Source organism: Lepisma saccharinum, chromosome 8 (genome assembly GCF_977018435.1).
Source record: "Lepisma saccharinum chromosome 8, izLepSacc3.1, whole genome shotgun sequence".
NCBI classification, from domain to species: domain Eukaryota; kingdom Metazoa; phylum Arthropoda; class Insecta; order Zygentoma; family Lepismatidae; genus Lepisma; species Lepisma saccharinum.
Genome location: NC_139236.1, coordinates 68,584,808 through 68,604,137, shown reverse-complemented (window position 1 = coordinate 68,604,137; position 19,330 = coordinate 68,584,808). Strand labels below are relative to the sequence as shown.

At 37.6% G+C, this 19,330-nt stretch overlaps 1 protein-coding gene across 2 annotated transcripts in view; it reads right to left on the bottom strand.

Moving 5' to 3' along the window:
• The window catches only part of LOC145991088 (luciferin sulfotransferase-like), a 90,808-nt gene that overhangs the window by 19,283 nt on the left and 52,195 nt on the right, over positions 1-19,330 (bottom strand). For both annotated transcript variants that reach the window (XM_083126820.1, XM_083126819.1), the window contains exons 2-4: positions 10,944-11,040; positions 9,268-9,448; positions 3,254-3,374 (exon numbers count right to left, since the gene is read on the bottom strand). In XM_083126820.1, the coding sequence (XP_082982946.1) occupies positions 3,254-3,374; positions 9,268-9,448; positions 10,944-11,040 (399 nt within the window). The remainder of the gene's footprint in view (positions 1-3,253; positions 3,375-9,267; positions 9,449-10,943; positions 11,041-19,330) is intronic.

The following is a 19,330-nucleotide window of genomic DNA, read 5'->3' as shown; positions in this document are numbered from 1 at the left end:
AAATATGCAAAAAGCTGAGGGAATGGAAGGTTTTGATGGTTTACACCTTCTATTACAATTCAGACCATCCAATAAAGATGTTTTCCTTATTTGTGTTTACAGTGATTTGAAAATAACAGCCTTCAGACTCTTGCCATTCACTGCAAACAAGTGTTGGGAAGAGAGAAGGGTGTAGAGAATATCCAGACAAAAGTTCGTGAATAGGCTTCTGTGGGGGTCAAGTGGTTTACTGTTTGTGTGCGCATTTTTTTAATCATTTTGAGTAGTTCTTGAAGGAATTTATTATAATTATTCTACATCAGAAAAATGGCAATAAGTAAAAAATAAATAAAAGTAGACACACAAATTGTAATAAATATTTTTTCAATACAGCAGGAAAATCCTGGCAAAAGTGTTAGTTCGATTGCAAGCGAAACCACGGAAGTAACTGAATTTTGTGCAAAAGGCTTTACAAAATTAGCATAAAAAATGTTTCTTGGCGTTTTTCTCCTCTTGTTTGGTTTTGCAAGAGGATCTTGAAGCAATTCAAGATCCTCTTGCAAAACCAAACAAGAGGAGAAAAACGCCAAGAAACATTTTTTTACTTTTTTTATTATATACACAAAATGCAATGACTTTGTATGAAGCGCTGTGCGGCGGAAATTCCACGAGTTCCGAAAACGCATATTGTATGCATCGGAATTAGCAAGAGGGGCATGGAGAACTTGCCCTTCCCAAAAGGATTGATAGCATTATGTTAAAAAGAACAAAAATTGATCAAGCAATTATTTTTCACTTAGTTAAAAGAATAAATCAAAGTTTAACACAAATGCATAAATAGGAAATAGATGTATGAGACACTTAAGTAAATCGATGCCGGAAATCGAATCCGGGACTTGGTGCTTACAAGGCAATAATGTTAACTGATGGACACAATGCAAGAGCATACTAGATTGAATATTTCCGATGTCTTCTCTTTTTCTGGAATCATTGTTAACACAAATACAAGAACAACTATTTCACAACTCTATTAATAATTGATTCATTGAGTTTGAAGTCCACCTTTATGCACAGATAGGCTAATTGGGACTGGCCATTGATCACTAACTTTTGTTGCGGCGTGTACTACAGCAGATGCTCAATGCAGGCTGGAGCTTCCTTCTACTGTGCACCAAGCGGCATACCTGTTATCATACACCCCATACTGAACTCTCTAAGTTGGGCTCACTTTTATATAAGCGTTGTGTGTGTTTGGGTTTTTATTTCCCAGAATTCATATAATGCAAATATTCAGCACGTAAAATTTATCAAGTATGTATATGAATATATTTTATCGCTTTTTGAGCCAACATATTAGTCTTCTTTCACGTTTTCAGAAGATCGATCCTTCAAGTTATCAAGTTATCTGCAGCAATAGCAATTTTTATTGATGAAGCATGAGCAAATAATGTGTCAATGGAAAGTTGTTTAATTATCTAAGTATTTGTCAAAAATAAGTAAATAGATAAATTACATATCTGTTATAACATCACCAGGACTTCAACCTACTAGTGATGTTACTTTTTTCATACCTGAGGTTTGCTATACTGCCCCGCCTTGTCACATAATCTGAAATTTTCAAGGGTGGGCATTTTTTCACTCGAGGGTGTACTAATTTCTTCTTTCATCTTCATTGGGTCTATTATGAACAAGAAGTTTGTGAAATATCCCTGTCTGTAATAACGAGTGGTTTTAGCATAGAAAATTTAAATAAATATTTTAATAGGATTTAAAATATAAACTGATAATTTTGGGCAGATTACCTGTTTGCTGCATAAACATTCTTGAATTGTTAAAGAAATTTAAAAGTATAGCAAGAATGATCAGCAAATTAAAATACAATACTTTATTGTAATACAATCAATAATATTAATATGGTATAATGAACCATTCAGTACAGCAAAATACTGTTAGATCTGAGAATTAAAGTACGTGGAGGATGAAGTGACAAACAATTGCATCCCTTATTTTTATTTACATCAGATAAGATCTTTTTTATCAGGTTGGGTTTAGAACAGCAGCCTTCAGGGAAACTTCTGTTGGCTTGGCTTGAATGTGGGCTTATGCCAGCGAAAGCAAGGAAAACTTACCCTGAGATTAGCAAGCCTCTCTTGGGACCTTAGGCTGAGGCTGATGGACGATTACCAGGTCATTCAGCCAGAATAACATTAAATATGTACCATCACTTCTCCAGTCCACTAACAAAACCAAACTGCATCGGGTAGGATACAATACAAGGATCGTTCAACATTGACCGGGCCATTTGTACACAAAAAAGTAGTGTTAGCAAAAATGGCAGCAAGTAGTGTGTGTGTATCAGAGGAAAAGTGGTGAATAATCAAATTCCTTGTGAAGGCTAATCCAGCTGGAATTTTATTAAGATTGCAAGCACAGTATGTGGAAGAAACTCTTGTTACAGGCAAAAGTGTACAAATGATGTCAACAGTTTGGTGAAGAACAATAGTTGATGATGAATGAACCAAGTGAACCCATTCGCCCAACTTGAACATGTAAGGTGTTATTCATCTGGATTTTTTAAAGACAGGATTAGAATGAATGCCTAGTATTACTGCACATTGATGAAGGATGCAATTTGTAAAAAAAAAAAACCAGTTATTGTCTGAAAATGCCATTTTTCACCATGCCAATGCCCACCCTCACATGGTTAATTTGACAGCAACAACTCTCGCTGAAATATACTGGGAGGTTTTGTTGCATGTCCTTACCCGCTGGATTTAGCCCTCAGTGATTATCAGATTTGTTTGAGTTCCTTAAAGATCATATGGTAGGGAAGAAATATGAAACACAGACAAAAAATGTGTCCTGCTATGCTAAGGATTCAGGGAATTAACACAATGATGGCAGCGGTGCCTGGAGGCTTGTGAAAATACTTTAAAAAATTGAACTAGGTAGTTTGGTGTTTGTAGGACTTTTCATTTATTTTCCTTCAAACACAACTCCTGGTCAACCTTGAATGACACTAGTACTTTTCCTTTCTATCTTGTCACACTGTTCCTCATTTCGGAGGTTTGCCAACTTTCGAGGTGCCATTGCAATTCCCTGACATTAATCCAAGTGTTAACTCAACATTGAAGTTCAATGGCATGATTAGCATCCTACAGTATGGTGGATAATGATAGATATAGATATTCTCTAGGAGATGAAAGCTACAAATTTGTAAATCTTATTTATTTATTTTTTTTCTAAAACGTTCAGAAACAATGTATATACTCACAGCTATCTGCTAAAAACAGCTTGCAAAACTCGTCAAACTCTCCCTGATAACCTTCCATAAGGCAACAATGGTGGAAATAGGACACACATGAATCTTTAGGATTCCTTGTTACGTAAATGATCTGGAAAAGAGACATGTATTTCATATATTGTGAAAATTCATTTACGTGTGATATGAACTTCCCTTGTTATTTTGTTCTGTGTACAAGTTGAACAAGAATATAATAATACTGCAGTAATCAACTGATATGTGTAAACATGACTATGGCATTTATTTTCATCTTTGTAATTATTGACTGATAATGTGCTCAAGGGCAGCCCCCTCCTCCTTTTAGGTTCATCTTCTGTTTAGCAAATGGATCAGTTAATTAATTTAGCTCTATTATCCTAGACATAATTGCACTTTAACAATGTGGACCCACCTGTTTGGAAAATTATTTTGTGTAGAGGCATAACTAAGGAGTGAAGGAGTTTACAACTACACTCACAGAAAATTCTCACTGGACATGGTTTTGCTAATTCATTTGGTTTATTTTACTTCGCATATCTGCCACTTTGGCTAATCATAAAGATGATGATGAAATTGATGAAGCAACACTTAAAGAACACCCATGCCCAGGCAGAGGCATAACGGGACACCTGGTGACCCCGGGGCAGACTACCTAAGTGGGGCCCCCAGTTATAGTGTCTGGAACTACAAATACAAAAAAATCGTAATTTTAGAATATGGGTTGTAAGCAAATATAGTTCTCTTTATTATGAATAAAGATGCATTTCCTTTTGATAAATGCTAGAGACAAATGGTACAAAATAATTAATAAAATAGATACTATGAAATATATTCTTTACTCATTAAAAATTAATATTAATGACTAATTATAGTGCTCATGTTACAGATCAATTTATTATCATACACACAAATGCATAGATTACTTTGTTAAACTTGATATCTTTGTCTCAGTCATTTTCAGTTGTATTAAGAATAATAGAAACACTTCATTCTATGATGAGTATTTGTTTGGTGCTGCCAACTGGTGGCTTAATGTAGAACTTAATAAATGTTGGTGAGTAGTATGTGTGGAAAATCATGGAGTATTCTGTGTTACCAGTCTCGACTGTATGGACGTTGATTTTTCCTCGTTCGTTTTTTTTCTGTCTGTAATATTCTTGTACAGTCAACGGCAAATATAATAGTAGGCAAATTGTCCATCGCTACTTTCATTACTTTTTATTCTACATCCTTTGTTGTTTAAACGAACGAAATTATGTTTATTGGAAGCAGGTATTCTCTTCTGCATATTGACACTTTTTATTCAATCCATTATAATTACATTGCATAAAAAAGACCGAACGAAAATGGTCATGGACAATTCGCCTACTGTTTCTTTTGCTGTTGGGTGTACACTAACAACACAATATATGCTAGTGCTTGAAATTGATACTTTGACTATTTCTTCAAATAACTGTAACAGGTTATGGGCACCAGGGGACGTTGTGCGTGTAAGTTTTGAAGTTTGTTTCGTTGTGAGTGCACACGTAAAAATGGCTGCATGCAGTGAATACAAAGTATCTATCAACAAACTTGAAGGTCCTGATGATTGGGCAAAATGGAAGTGTCATATGAACATGGTGTTGCATGCATATGGACTTGAAACAATTGTGGACGGTTCGCGAAAATTTGTTGAATTACCGGTAGAACCAACGAGCGAACAGAAGGCAGCATTCGCGGAATGGCAAAAAGACGATGAAAAAGCAGCAAGTGTAATAGCCGGTGCATTAAGCAAACCGATTGCAGAACTCGTGTTGACGTGTAATCATGCAAAAGAACTGTGGGATAAATTTTGTGCCAGGTTTGAGCGCAGCAGTTCAGAACCCCTGAACATGCTGATAGAGACTTTTTTCCGAATCCAGCGTGATGAAAAAGAAGACATTAGTGCACAAGTGGCCAAGTTGCAAAAACTATTTGTGCACTTAAATGATGAACTAAAGAAACACGATGAAATACATTATCTGAACGTATGTTGAATGGTCGAATTTTGTCAAGTTTGTGTGGTATTGTGATAGTGGTGCATCAAAACACATTACTCCAAACAAACAGTACTTTACTTCATTTACCAAATTTGCAGCTCCTGAAATAATTTTATTAGGAAAGCAAAATATAATGATGCAGGCACATGGACAAGGTACAATTAAGATTCAGGTTCGTCGTGACGGTGCTTGGCATGATGCTGAAATGAGAAATGTGTTCTATGTACCTGATGCAAGTGCACATTTATTTTCAGTAAAAGCAGCTACACAGAATGGGTATAGCATTACAATGAACAAAAGGGGTATTACCATTCGTAATTCAAAAACTGGTAATGTAGTTATGAATGGGTTTGTCAGTAATGAACTGTATGCTTTAAACATGCATGTTGTGAAGCCTAAGCATGCTGTACAAGTAAATTTGATTACTACTAGTGATACATTGCAGTTATATCATGAACGATTTGCTCATCAAAAGAAACAGCATGTGAAACAAGTGTTGAAACAAATGAACATTGATGTAAAAGTTGGAGATGAACAGTTTTGTGATGGGTGTGCTTTAGGGAAAATGCATAGGTTACCATTTAAGAAACTTTTGAATCGACCTAAAGAAATTGGTGAAGTAATTCATGCTGATGTGAATGGGCCCATGAGTGTTACATCTCTAGGAGGTGCTCGTTATTATGTTTGTTTTAAGGATGACTACAGTAAATTTCGCAGAGTGATTTTCTTAAAACATAAGGATGAAGTTTCAGCAGTTCTTGAAACCTTTTTGAATGAAGCAAACACTAATGGTCATGTGATAAAAACTTTCAGGTGTGATGGTGGAAAAGAATTTGATAACAAGAAAATTTCAGAATTGTTAGCCAGTCATGGTATTGCGTACTGTATTACTCCTCCATATACTCCTGAGCAAAATGGTGCTGCTGAACTAGAAAACCGCACTATTGTTGAGGCAGCTCGTTCAATGTTAAATCCTACAAAACTACCAAAGGCTTTATGGGCTGAAGCTTGTAATACTGTAGTGTATATCTTGAATCATACAGGAAAATCGCCAGTTTATGGTAAGGCACCTTATGAACTCTGGTATAGACAAGAAGTTGGTAAGCTTGAGCATTTACATATTTTTGGAACACAGTGTTATGTTCAAGTGAACAAGAATTTCCATTCCAAATTTGACAATAAGGCTATGGGTTTCTTGTTGGTTATGTTAATGACAAGGATGGTTATCGGGTTTGGATTCCTTCGCAAAGGAATCTGTCTGTAATATTCTTGTACACTAAACACAATATATGCTAGTGCTTGAAATTGATACTTTGACTATTTCTTCAAATAACTTTAACAAGTTGAAAGTAAAGCCAGACCACTAAAACGTTCCCGACTCATAGAACTGGATAAATAGGTTTTTATAATTTTAAATTGAGAAAACTGTCTCTCTGCCTTTGCTACTGTGGAGGACCAGTAAGGTACAGTCACCAGCAATGAAAATGTGATGCGTAGATCCTGAAATACTGCCTTCCCTGCAAAGCATTATCTTTGTTGCCTAACTCTACGGTGATAGCAGAACTTCGTATTAAAAGGTTGCTATTGAAGTCAACTGATCACCATAGAATTGGACAGCACACACAATGCATTGCAAGAATGCCAATATTTTAGGATTTAGTTGCCCCATTTTAATGTCTGTGACTGTATATGAAACAAAACCGTGCGCAGATCAGGATAACTGGAAGTCAGTGAACTATGTTCTATCATGAGCAGATGAGCAAGTTCTTTCACATAATCTATATTCTTTATCCTGTGTTTGAAAGAACTTCTATGAGCACATCGAGCTACAATGCCAGGGATCCTGGGTTCGAATCCTGGCCTGGGCATGGAAGTTTGCGAGTGTCCATTCATCAATTTCATTATATCATCACTCATCCCCAGCTTCGCAAATTAGCCAAAAGTGAAGGAAAATGAAGCAAATCAATCAAAAGAACTTCTGATAGGGTAATTCCATGTCAAATCAACCAGTGCATAAACCTTTGATGCATGGGCGTCCGGAAGGGGGGGGGCCACGCCCCCCCTGAAAAATGAATGTCTACCAAAAAAAGTGGATTAACAAAAAAAATACAAGAAAACAATAAAAGGAGCAAGTGGTGATAACAATGACCCTTATCAAATGAAAGCAATTGTAATAATACTACTGTTGAAAAATCTCCTCTATGAATGTTCGAGCACATTAAACATTTCAACAAACTGAACAAACAGAAACAGTACTTCATAGCCCAGGTGTATATGACATGGAGTGAGAGTGCAAGGCACACTACATCAGCAGGTCCGTTAGATCTATCAATGAAAGATTCCAACAACACCAAGTGATGCAAAAAGAAAAGCCCAACCCACCACTTGTCTAAGCACATCACACACACACACACTCATAGACACCAAAATTGGGCCTGATGCTTGAAATCTCCGGTAAACAATAAACACAACGACGTTATAGTTACGTCACAGCGCAAAGAATAATAATAACTGTATAATAAGTAACGCTGTGTCTAGGCGTCCAAAATTGGGGCTCCAAATTCCATTCTAAGATTTATTTTCAGGTTAATATATCAAAAGAAAACTGTTAAGCTTTCGGAAAAATTCTCATCTGTTTTCATCTGGGCCTATTTCAGGAATGGGCCTAATGCTGCAGCATAAATAGCACCCACCTTAATCCGGCCATGACTGGCTGTCATGTTAACCTCACATGCATCAATGAATGGTAAATCACAGAGTCCGACAAAGGAAACTTACAATTATTCTACATATTATTGTTAATAATGGGCCATGCAGGTACTTACAGGAAGTAAGGAAATCAATAAGAGTAAGATGGAATTTTGACCTCCTGGTACACCAACCAAAATCTCTGCTGGTTTGCTAATAAAACATACACTTGTACCACTGGCGGTACATGTAGCAGCTGAAGTGTTAAAGGAATGAATCTGCATTGATATTAGATCAAAAGTTATCCTCTGCTTGTTGACATTTTTGTTTCAATTTTTCAAGTCCACATTGCAGAAAATGGAATGATCAGATCAGATATGATGGACATTTAGCCCACTAAGATCTTTGCCATTGGCTGTACATGAGAATGTGGAATCAAGGTACCTCATTCAAACTCTTTCATTCTGAAATATCAATTGTCGCATTGTTGCAGTAAAGCCTGCAAAATGTATGGCAACAAAAATTACAATAACACAACAAAATTTCCCTAACATATTAACGACAGAGCCAGAAATGAACCAAGAATAAAGATGGATACGGAAGAGTTGAGGATAGTGGAGAGCTTCAAATATCTAGGAAGCATAATTGAGAGAAGTGGAAGAATAGATGAGGAGGTAAACAGAAGAGGACAAATGGTGGTGAATTATATCAAAGCGTTTGAAGATTAATATGGAATAGGGATGTACCTATGAAATGCAAGAAGGTAATATATAACACATACTATGTGGCAATAATTACGTACGGGGCAAACACTTGGACAACGACAGCGAGAGAGACAAAAGAAAGATGCAGGCAGTGGAGATGACATTTTTAAGGGATACATTGGGGAAGACTAGAAGGGATAGAATAAAGAATGAGGAGATCCAACAGACAGTGGGTGCGGTGAAGCTTCAGGACGGGATAGATCAGGCGCAGATGAGATGGTTCGGAAACATGAAGAAGAGGATGGATACAGAAAGACTACCAGTAAGAGCTTACAATGCACAAGGAGTGGGAATAAGGCCAAGGGAGAGACCAAGATGTCGGTGGAAAGAGCAGATAGTGGAGAGTATTAGGAGAAGAGGACAAGATTGTAACACTGTGGAAAGAGAGGAGTGGTGGAAGACCAGGAGGAAATGGAGAGGCTTGACTTCTATGCCAACCCAGCCACAGGCAGGAAACAGCAAAGCATGATGATGACATTAACAAAAACAACAAACATTATATAAACTCTGGTAAACAAGCTATTGTCCACCCTACCTTTGGTTTCTTTGTAGTCAACTGCTTAGGCAAGAGTTTCCATGGAATGTGAGTCTTGATGAAGCGTGGCGACTTCAAGTTGTTGATGAAGCCAATTGAGTCAGTGACATGTGGAGGCAAGGTCTTCGCTAGTTCTGGCATCTTCGGAAGAACATCTTCGTAATCAAAGAGAGGTGTGTGACTGCAAGATCGAAAACCAACACTTAGAATGAACAAATACAAAATTTACAAAATAAATCAATAGTTTGTGTTTAACAAGAGTGTATTTTTTACTTGACAAACATTTCTTTGAGGCTTGCAAGCATTTTTATTACAACAATGTTTCTGAAAATTCAAATTCCTGCATTAAGCACTATTATGTTACTAAGGATAATAGTTATAATAAACCATCTTCCAATTATCTCTGGAAGTCAAGGAGTGAGGTGTACTAAGTCAGTAAAATTAATTTTATTTCAAAATTGACAGATGAGGAATTTTTAAATAGTACAATAGTGGGCTTTTATGCTTTCTTGTCAACACAGTAAGGGAACCAGAAAAAGAGAACAAGGTGTCAGGTATTTAGGCTAATAGAGCATTCATTTATTATTTTTTTATGGTTTATTGAGATTGCAATGACTATTATCAGACTTTCGCACCAATTGATATAGAAACACTTGAGAGGGGGGTGGGGTGTGTCAGGAGGAGGTACCTCTGTAGGGTAAATATTTTCAAAAGGGTCTCAAAATCAAAGAAATAGGCATTTGAAATTAATAATTTATAAATAATAAGGAAACTAACAATCTGATGTAATAGTTGTACCTAACATTGTATTCATCAACTGTTTCAGTGCAGCCTCAAGATGTTGTTAGCTTCAGGCTGGCATAATCGGGAAAGGAGATCATAAGTAGAGGCCCCCCTCCCCCTGTTTTTAGTAATGTTTACCAGAAATGTTAATTTTGTCTCGAACACTTCTTGGGAATCCCATTGAAACTTTTAATTTTCAAGTTTAACGAAAGGGCACATCTTCACAAACAAGATAAATTATGGATATACCAATTGTACTGGTTCTTCCTAATGTTAAAATGTTTTCCCAAAAAAATATGAGCCTTCCAGCACCTTTGCATTGTGAACAATGCTTGTAGCTTTGTATTGTTTACTGGTAACAGACTAACAGTCAGTGTGATACATTTCAGTAGGGGAAATCCCAATCTTCTTTTAAAGTAAAACATAGGGTTACTATACAGAGTAATCCACGGTATTAGCAAATTCAACCAGAAGGGCAGCAGTATTCCTCCTCCTGCCACCCCACTCAATAACATCCTGAGGTTGCTGACAAACGTTTCTTCCATGTACACATTGCTTACATTGTAGAATTACTTCTCTTGTAGGCTACGGTTGTTACAAGCATAAAAAGCACAGTATTTTTGAGGTGACATTTCAGGAGAACACGCGCTAAAATTTAAATGTCTGATGAAGGGAGTATGTGTTCCGAAACATCACAACAAAAATCTGTGTTTTTATGCTTGTAACAAGTGTAGACTACAAGAGAAATAATTCACATAACAGAGTGCAATATAATAAGAAAAGAACAGGGCATTAACTACAGTCATTTCAAAAATAAGATAGACGAAAGCAGTTGTACATGTGATTAGTCAATATTGGGTTTCAAGTTTAATTTCAATGAAAAATAGACTTACTCAAGAAATGGAAACCGTTCTGGTAGTGGTTGCTCTGCACCTTTGAAATCCAAATCGTTTGCTATGCACCATGCCATTTCCTGTGTCCATGTTGTACCTGGAAAATATAACTTAACATTAGCTAGTTGTTTGTAATATACTCAGTTTCAAGCAAACATATCAACACTATAAACATATGAACTGTTACCAATGGCTGTTTTAAACTAAATGATCATTTGTTTATATAGTTTTCCTTATTTGCTTGGGGAATGGTAAAGGGGACAATGTTCATTACTATGTACAAATTAAGTACCTAGACGTCAATTCACAAACTTTAAAGCCTCACTTAACTAGTTATGCCTATGATAAAATGTGAAGAACAAAACATTTTCCATAAACCTCACACTAATAGTTTAGAGATCTGACAGGAGACTGAACCCAAAGGAATCTCGCACATCAGAGTAGCAGGTGCAATCTTCCCTCGCTACTTCAGTGCGAATCCTTTCATTTGTTTCTTCAACTGCAACTAGCAGGCATCGAGCTTCTAGTACAGGCCTCCCAATGGCATAGTGGGAACACTGTCGCCTTGTAATCAAGATGTCCCAAGTTCGAACTCTGCTTGAGGAACGCTTAGTGTTTTGGATCCCTTTTTAAACCGTGAGTCCAGTCCCGATTGGCTTATATGAGTATAAGGTGGACTTAAAGAAAGGCAAATAGACTTGAAGAGGAATATGGAATAAACATGCCTCACCCATGGTTTGAACCTATGACCTTTGGCTTCGTAGCAGGTTATGTTGACCAGCCTGCCGTGGAGGCAGTATAGAACCTTATAAGTAACTCAAGTGTCCTTACATTTCTTATCCCTTTTATATCTTCCTTGTGGCAATTAATGTGATGTTGCAAATGTCTGATATTAGATTCACGAAACAAAGAAATGACATAACAGTTTGGAGCAGAAAATGGCAGTTCAACAAACTCTCACGAGGATGGCTGATTTTTTTTTCTTAGCTGTCACCCTTATATTCATATATGTTAATACGTTTATTCAAATTTTTGAGATGTCTACCAAAGAAAGGGTGGTAACATTATAGTATAAGGGAAACTGATTTCTTCAAATTTACAGGAGAAAGTACTTACGGAAATCATTTTCTGTAGCATTGTGGAAGTTCGTGAATCTAGTTTTGATCCATTTTAATGCGAAAACATGTCGTTTTCTGCAAAAATCTCTGTCCGACACGCTGTTTCTGCTGCCGCCATTTGCTTTCTGCACGAGAGTACAATGTTCCGTGTGTTAAGATGACGCAACCCCATAGTCAGTGTTTCAGCCTCGCCGTGTTTTCACTAGAACATGACGTGTCTAGTATTTTTATTTTTTTAAATTTTTTTTTAACTATGCTTGCCTAACCTAACTTAACCTAACCTTACGGAAAATGGTTTTTGGGGCTAATGTCACTGGTTTGTGGAGCTAACGTCAATGGTTTGCGACGTATTAGAATAATTTCAAATCCGGGCACGAAAGTAGGTATTTTCCGGTGAACGAGGTTGCAACACTGCATAAATAGACAAAACACTCGCACAACGCACCCTGAACCAGTACGCTATCGCCCGCCATAATGTGTTACAGAATCGAAATAACAAGTAACAGTAAGTACTCGTAAATGTAAAGAAATAGACACTATCTTAGTTAGAAATTCATTATTTCACCTTAGGACAGGCCCGTAGCCAGGAATTCTTTGAAGGGGGGGCGAAGTCAATCCTAGAGGGGACAAATTTTTAATATATTGTGTCGCATTGGCAGATATAGCAGGGTACACAGAGGTATTTGCCCCGTCCCCAAAATAGATAAGTAACAGAAAAGGGTTGATATCTTGAAACTGCAACGAAAAAAAAAAATCAAAAAAAAAATCGAGCAACATCAAATAGCAATATTTCGATATGACCTTTCCAGATTGCTAAAGAATATAAAGTTTAACATAAATAGGCTAATAAGGACTGAATCTACTTGATATTTACAGGTCGATAATGTTAATAGGCGATTAATACGCGTATGTACCAACAGATTTGGGCCTCTCTGCAGAACTGATTAAGGGAACCCTTTATAAATCTTGCTTCATAATGATTCCCTCTAGTTTCCAGTATGCAAGATTTTTACGCACAAAGGAATCTAACGAGAATCCAACAACACCATTGTGTTGTGTTATGCAAGAATTGATTGATTGATTTAATTTATTTTACTTCGCGTTTTGTGCCTCTTGGCTAATTTGCGAAGATGGGGATGAGTGATGAAATGATGAAATTGATGAATGGACATTCACAAACAACCAAGCCCGACCGGGATTCGAACCCGGGACCCTTGGCGTCGCAGCGTTGTGCTAGAAAATTCAAATTAATTAAATAATAATGGTTACATATTATCTACACTTTGATGAATTGTGTAAAAATTTGTAATACATTTTTTTGTACTTGCTAAAACATTAAAACATGGGTCCCTTAGTCCACCACGGAATCTATTTCCTTCAAAGGGGAGACAGACAATGTTTGTCTACTGGTTACATTAACTATTTTGCAAAATATTGTGTGAATTGTATTACATTATAGTTGAAATGCATGTAATGACACCTGACAAACAAATAGGAATCCCTTGATTGATCAATGAGTTCTTGGATTACAGTGTCATCATTAATATTTCATAGAAATTGTTTTAATATGGCACAAATAATTTTACAGGACGCCATAGCATTCTCCTTAACATTTTTTTTTTTCATATAGATCGTTTGGCTCCTAGGGCCGACTCCCGCCGCCCCATAGCTATGGCTCTGAACTTGGAATATAAGAATAGAAGGGAATGCGAGCGAAGCGAGCAAGAGAATTTTAAGAAATGTATATTTATTTGAATAAAATTTGAAATCTAGGGGATCTGTCCCCCTTGCAAGTGTCCTTTGCCGTCTGGAAGAAGAATGCAAGAAACACGTAAAAACTAATTCCATCATAAGTATCCAATTGTCCTGCTATTCTTAGATTCTCCTAGTCTTGTTTTTTTTTACTTCAATGTTTGCCTCCCCTACAATGGATTTCCGTCCAAGGGCGGGTGGGGGACAATGCCCCTGCCCCCTGTGGTTGCGGCACTGTTTATGAGTGTATCTTCATCAATTTCACGTCATCACTCATTGTTGCGATTAGCTAGCTACGTGACAGAAAAGCAAAGGAAAGTAACAAAAATCAAATCCCTCTCTCTACCACATGAATCACTATTACCAAAAGGTAGACTTCGGAAACAAAAATTTAAGCAGTTCCAAGTTCATAGCAACACACCCAAGAAAACATCCGAACAAATTAGGCGCCTTCAATACAAGGCTACTCAAAATGTCGTAACTGTTCTAGATACTGAAAATTGCGAAATCATTTCCCGAAGTTTGAATCTGGAAGGGAATTTTCCTCCCAATCCTGATACATTATACGGAATCTCATACACCCTAAATTGATTGATTGATTTGGTGTTTTAAGTCCACTTTATGAACAGTAAGGCTAATCGGGACTGGACCTACAGTTTAAAGTGGGATGCGAACCACTATGCGTCTCCACCAGTAGCGAAGCGTAGTCTTACGAAGGAGGCAAGCAATGTTTCAGTACAACAAAACATGTAGTACAACGACATGCCGAGGGGAAAGATTCAAGGTTTATAGCCTCATTTACCCAGTCGCTGGATTTGTCAAAATATCGTAATAAAGTGACTGTACTAAAAATAAACCATATGATCCGCAAAAGTCACATTTACTTTTTTAAAAAAATCCAGGTAACGTTATTCATATGATATTAAACGTTTTGCATATGCGAACTTTCCGCATACGACTAAAGGGAGACGGAATTTCTTACTTACTTATTAGTACCTTTATTTGTTCATTATTATTTAATATGGTCAAACGGTGACCAAACCGATTTAGATTAAAAAAAATGAGAATCATTTGTTTATTTTACGCTGCATGATGTAATTTAGTATTTTTGGGCACCCTAAAAACCGCATTGGAGTAACTTAAACACTAAATAAAAAGTTAAACACAAACAATAAAAAATTCATTTCAAAGCAAAGAAACACATGCATAGACGATGTACTCACCACAATAAATTTCAAACTCTTGGTGTTGGTCGACCCCCTTCCACGATTTTCATTTTAACACTTATCTCTCTCGAGCTAAACGAAGCAATTTTCAATTGCTCAATAATACACCCGCACTTCACATCAACCGTTCCTAAATACGCGTTCATTCCGATAAATTCACAGCACAAAACACGAAGCAACAAACACTCACACTATCCCACGCGCTTTCCAAGGTCCGTCCAATCTTCCCTCCCTCCCTGAGAAAACTCTTCACGGGGGTGCAGAAATTCCACTGCCCCAACTCCCAATGTCAACTTTTTTTACGCGTTTTACATTTCGCGAAATCTAAAATAATTTGTAATATAATATGATATATATGGAATTTAGAACAGTGATAATAACTTCTTTTAGTTATTTTATGACTAACAATTATTATTATATTTGCGACCTTGTTTACGTGTTCATGAAGACAAATATTCGTTACTAGTTTTTGCTGGCAACGTACCCATAGATGAATCCTTCTGCTTTCGGTTGAACTCGGCTATTTTCGGGAATCACGCAAGCTCGGAAAGCACAGCTTTTTGTAGAAGCTTTGTGGACGGGTTCCACCAGAATTTCACGCTTTGCCATGTGACTCCTTCGGAGGCCTTATTTTCCCGCAGAACGGCTGCAAGCATTGAGGCTGGTGCTTGCTACAGAGCTGCTGGGGGAGTTTGCGGCCGCATTTTTTCGCGAAATCGAGTGCGATGGAAACTAAATACGGTTAGAACATTAAGTACATTATATGATATTCGAATTATGCAAGCAGTGCTTACATTGCTTGTACTATATCTTCGCCTCTGGTCTCCACCGGGTATCGATTACAAGGCGACGACGCTACCACTGTGCCATCGGGGAGGCCTATATACACCCTAATAAATCACAAAATCAATAAGTGTCTTTGTTATGTTGCTAGAGTAACACATGATATAATTGTAAAGATTAGTGAGAATTCTAGGTAGGAATGTGTTCTGCAGTTTTCACAGGGGGGGCAAGGCAGGCTCTCAGGGGGGGCAGTTGCCCCCTGCCCCCCTCTAGCTACGGGCCTGCCTTAGGAAATGTTCCGCATTCCAAAATAGTACGTTAGCAATGTAAAAAAAGTGCGAAATATATAATTTATAGGTGTTTCCCTTATACTATAATAGTAGTACCGAAAGGGTGGTAAAAATAGACATTTTCACTTAGAACAATACATAAGATCATTTATATCCCAGCAACATCTTAAAATTCAATCTTCCTTGTCAAACAACATTGTCCAATTAACTAATCAAATTTTATGAAAGCCAATATTTTAATCTTGTACATAAATACACACATAAAACAAATTGCACATACGCACATCATAATTACACAGTATTGTCTATTGAACAAAATCTTGGCAAATTGTAATAGATTGCTAAAATGAGACGCTGTACAGAAAAAATATGTACACTGGAATTCGAAAGAAACTCCCTCCCTTACGGTTATGCAACCCGGAATTTTATATCATCTAATTTCGCCTGGTAGTGTAGTTCCGGAGAGGAGCAGTGTTTCCAAACCTATAACCGTAGTGTTTCCAACCCTGTATTGGTGGGTTGGTTGTTGATTTGGTGTTTTAAGTCCACAATGCACAGTATGACTAATCGGGACTGGACCTACAGTTTAAAGTGGGATCCGAACCAATTTGTGCCTCCACCGGGACCCGTTGATTACAAGGCGACGAAGCTACCACTGCGCCATCCAAGCCTGTATTGCTTCGTAGAAGACGAAACCTTCACGTAAACTTCTTCATTCGTTAGTTACATTTGGTTTACAGACTCACATTACTCTTTTCCTGTATTGCATGTTTTCCGGAGCATTTATTTTTCCTTCTGCGGAGAAAATTCTGTGATTATTTTTCATCTTATGTTTCGCAGCTTGTCTGCCATTTATTGGCTAATCGCAACAATGAGGATGAATGATGACTCGATTAAATTGATAAAAGGACAGTCATAAAGGAACCATGGAGGCTAGATTCATATTATTATTATGACTATTATCATTATTATCTTTCTTTTTTTTACTTTACTTTTGGCTAATCGCAACGATGATGATTAGTGTATGATAATATTCATGAAGGAACACTCATAAATAATCATACCCAGGCCGGGACTCCAACCCGGGAATTTCGTCAGCGAGATCAAAACCCGACGGCTTACCACGCTCGGGCACAGCGGCGGCCAATTATTATTAGTGATAGGGTCTCAAGTAGTGTATTTTTCCACCATATTCTTTCATACAATCATGAAACGGATGAAAATTAAAATGTTAAAATACCTGCCTACGTTTTTTGTTAGACCCCTACTGCACGAAACCAAATTGTGGGAATACGAAACAGAACCAAGTTAACATATCTTGACCGTGGATAGAGTTAAAACAAAATCTAGAAAAGAGCAATTTAACAGTTGCCTGATTGCTTTTCCATTTGTTGTATGGGAAGAATTGTCTGAAATGTGTGTGTAGTGGCAGGCAAAAGAGAATACAAAGATCGAATACAGAGGCAACACTGTCACTGGTCTGCACTGCACAGACAACGCGTCTCGTCGAGTGGGCGGGGCACTGTGGGTGCGAGCGAGCTGCTGTTGCTTCTGCAAAAAGAACACTGACAGACAACTGAATGACGCTCCGCTTAAAATCTAGTCAATCGAGAAAGGATTTGTTGAGGAAGTGAATTGAAATATAAACACCAGAATTTGGTCTAAGCCTATAATGGTTACTCGCAATAAGAGCTGATCAATTTTTACATGTGGAATTCCGTAATGAAAGAGGCAACAGGCCGCACTTCACACCTTTAGCCTGATAACACTAATAAATCATATCATTATATGTGTTCGGTTATGCTGATAGTCATGTTTAATATATTACCTTCAAACACAAACAATATCATGGACTCACTCAGAGGAAGAATTCAATTTTACGCTTTACTTTCCTGAAGATTAGTGTTGCCCACGGGACGAGACGGGACAAGCTTTTAAAAAATCGAGACGAGACGAGATTGACCATGTGTCATAAGACAAACGAATATTTTCGAGACGAGACAGCATTTCCACGAGACTCCACGAGACGAGACAGGCCAAAGTCCTGTCTCGTGGGCAACACTACTGAAGATATTGTAGCAATATAATCATTCCGCTCCATTTTCATATTCTCAATTGAACTCGGACTATTTTTTCCAGACGTTGAGCCCCCCTCCCTTCTCCCACCTTAAAAATTCTTGGGTGAGAGGCTACAAACTATACTAAAACTTAATTACAGACAGTACTTTACGACTCAAAGTGACGTGACCTAGAACGTAGTGTAAATTACTGGTGCAAAATTCAACGTAATGATGATAAAATGAAGGTAGGAAAATGGATGTGCTACAAAGTTTTACATACATACACACACACACAGTTAGTTCCGTGTAGAAGACATTTCTTCACATTTTTATCACTTTGGCTTCCTTGAATTCACGAAAATGTAAAGCCATGAACGAGTTAACCCCCTATAATCACGGAGTCCCAGGTTCGATTCCTGGTGGAGACACACCTGCCTAGTGGTTCGGATCCCACTTTCAAGTGTAGGCCCCACTTCGGGTAGCCTTTCTGAGCATGAAATGGAATTAAAACAAAATTGGAACACGGTAACACATCACAACACGCGCAGAGGGCGTTGAACTTAATGAATGACGTGTGTCCTGTTTACTCAGTCAAATTTCCATCACAGTCTGCGCCATAATGTCCCCCGGCTGGGCACCCCTGATTTAGAACTGTGACAACGTGAGAGGTGTAATGTAACTAATAGTTAAGTGTTAGAAATGGCTGCATGCATGTATGCTGCGCATTTGAATTTCTTGTGAATCAAATCTGTCAATAATGTGAATATTAATATTATAGAATATAATATCATGGTGCAGAGGTGTAAAAAAGTAACCATGAGCACCAAGGTACCAATAAGAAAGATTTGGAAAGATAAGTTGCATATGGAGATGTGTGAAATTAGTTTGTTCTGGGATGTAGCAAAGAACATCGGTTAAACCGTGCGGGGTTTCAATACTGTGTCCACCCCCGTTGGTTTCAAGCACTGCATCTAGTCGACGAGGCAAGGATTCCACGAGCAAATGTCTTCTCCTTAAACTCTTCCAAATATCAAACACGTGAGCCAGTAGAGCTTCCTTTGTTCTCAGCTGTCTAGGTTCCCACTCTCTCACCATCAACGCCCAAATGTTTTCGATTGGGAGACTTCGCTGGCCAATCTACTCTTGAAATTTCTGGGT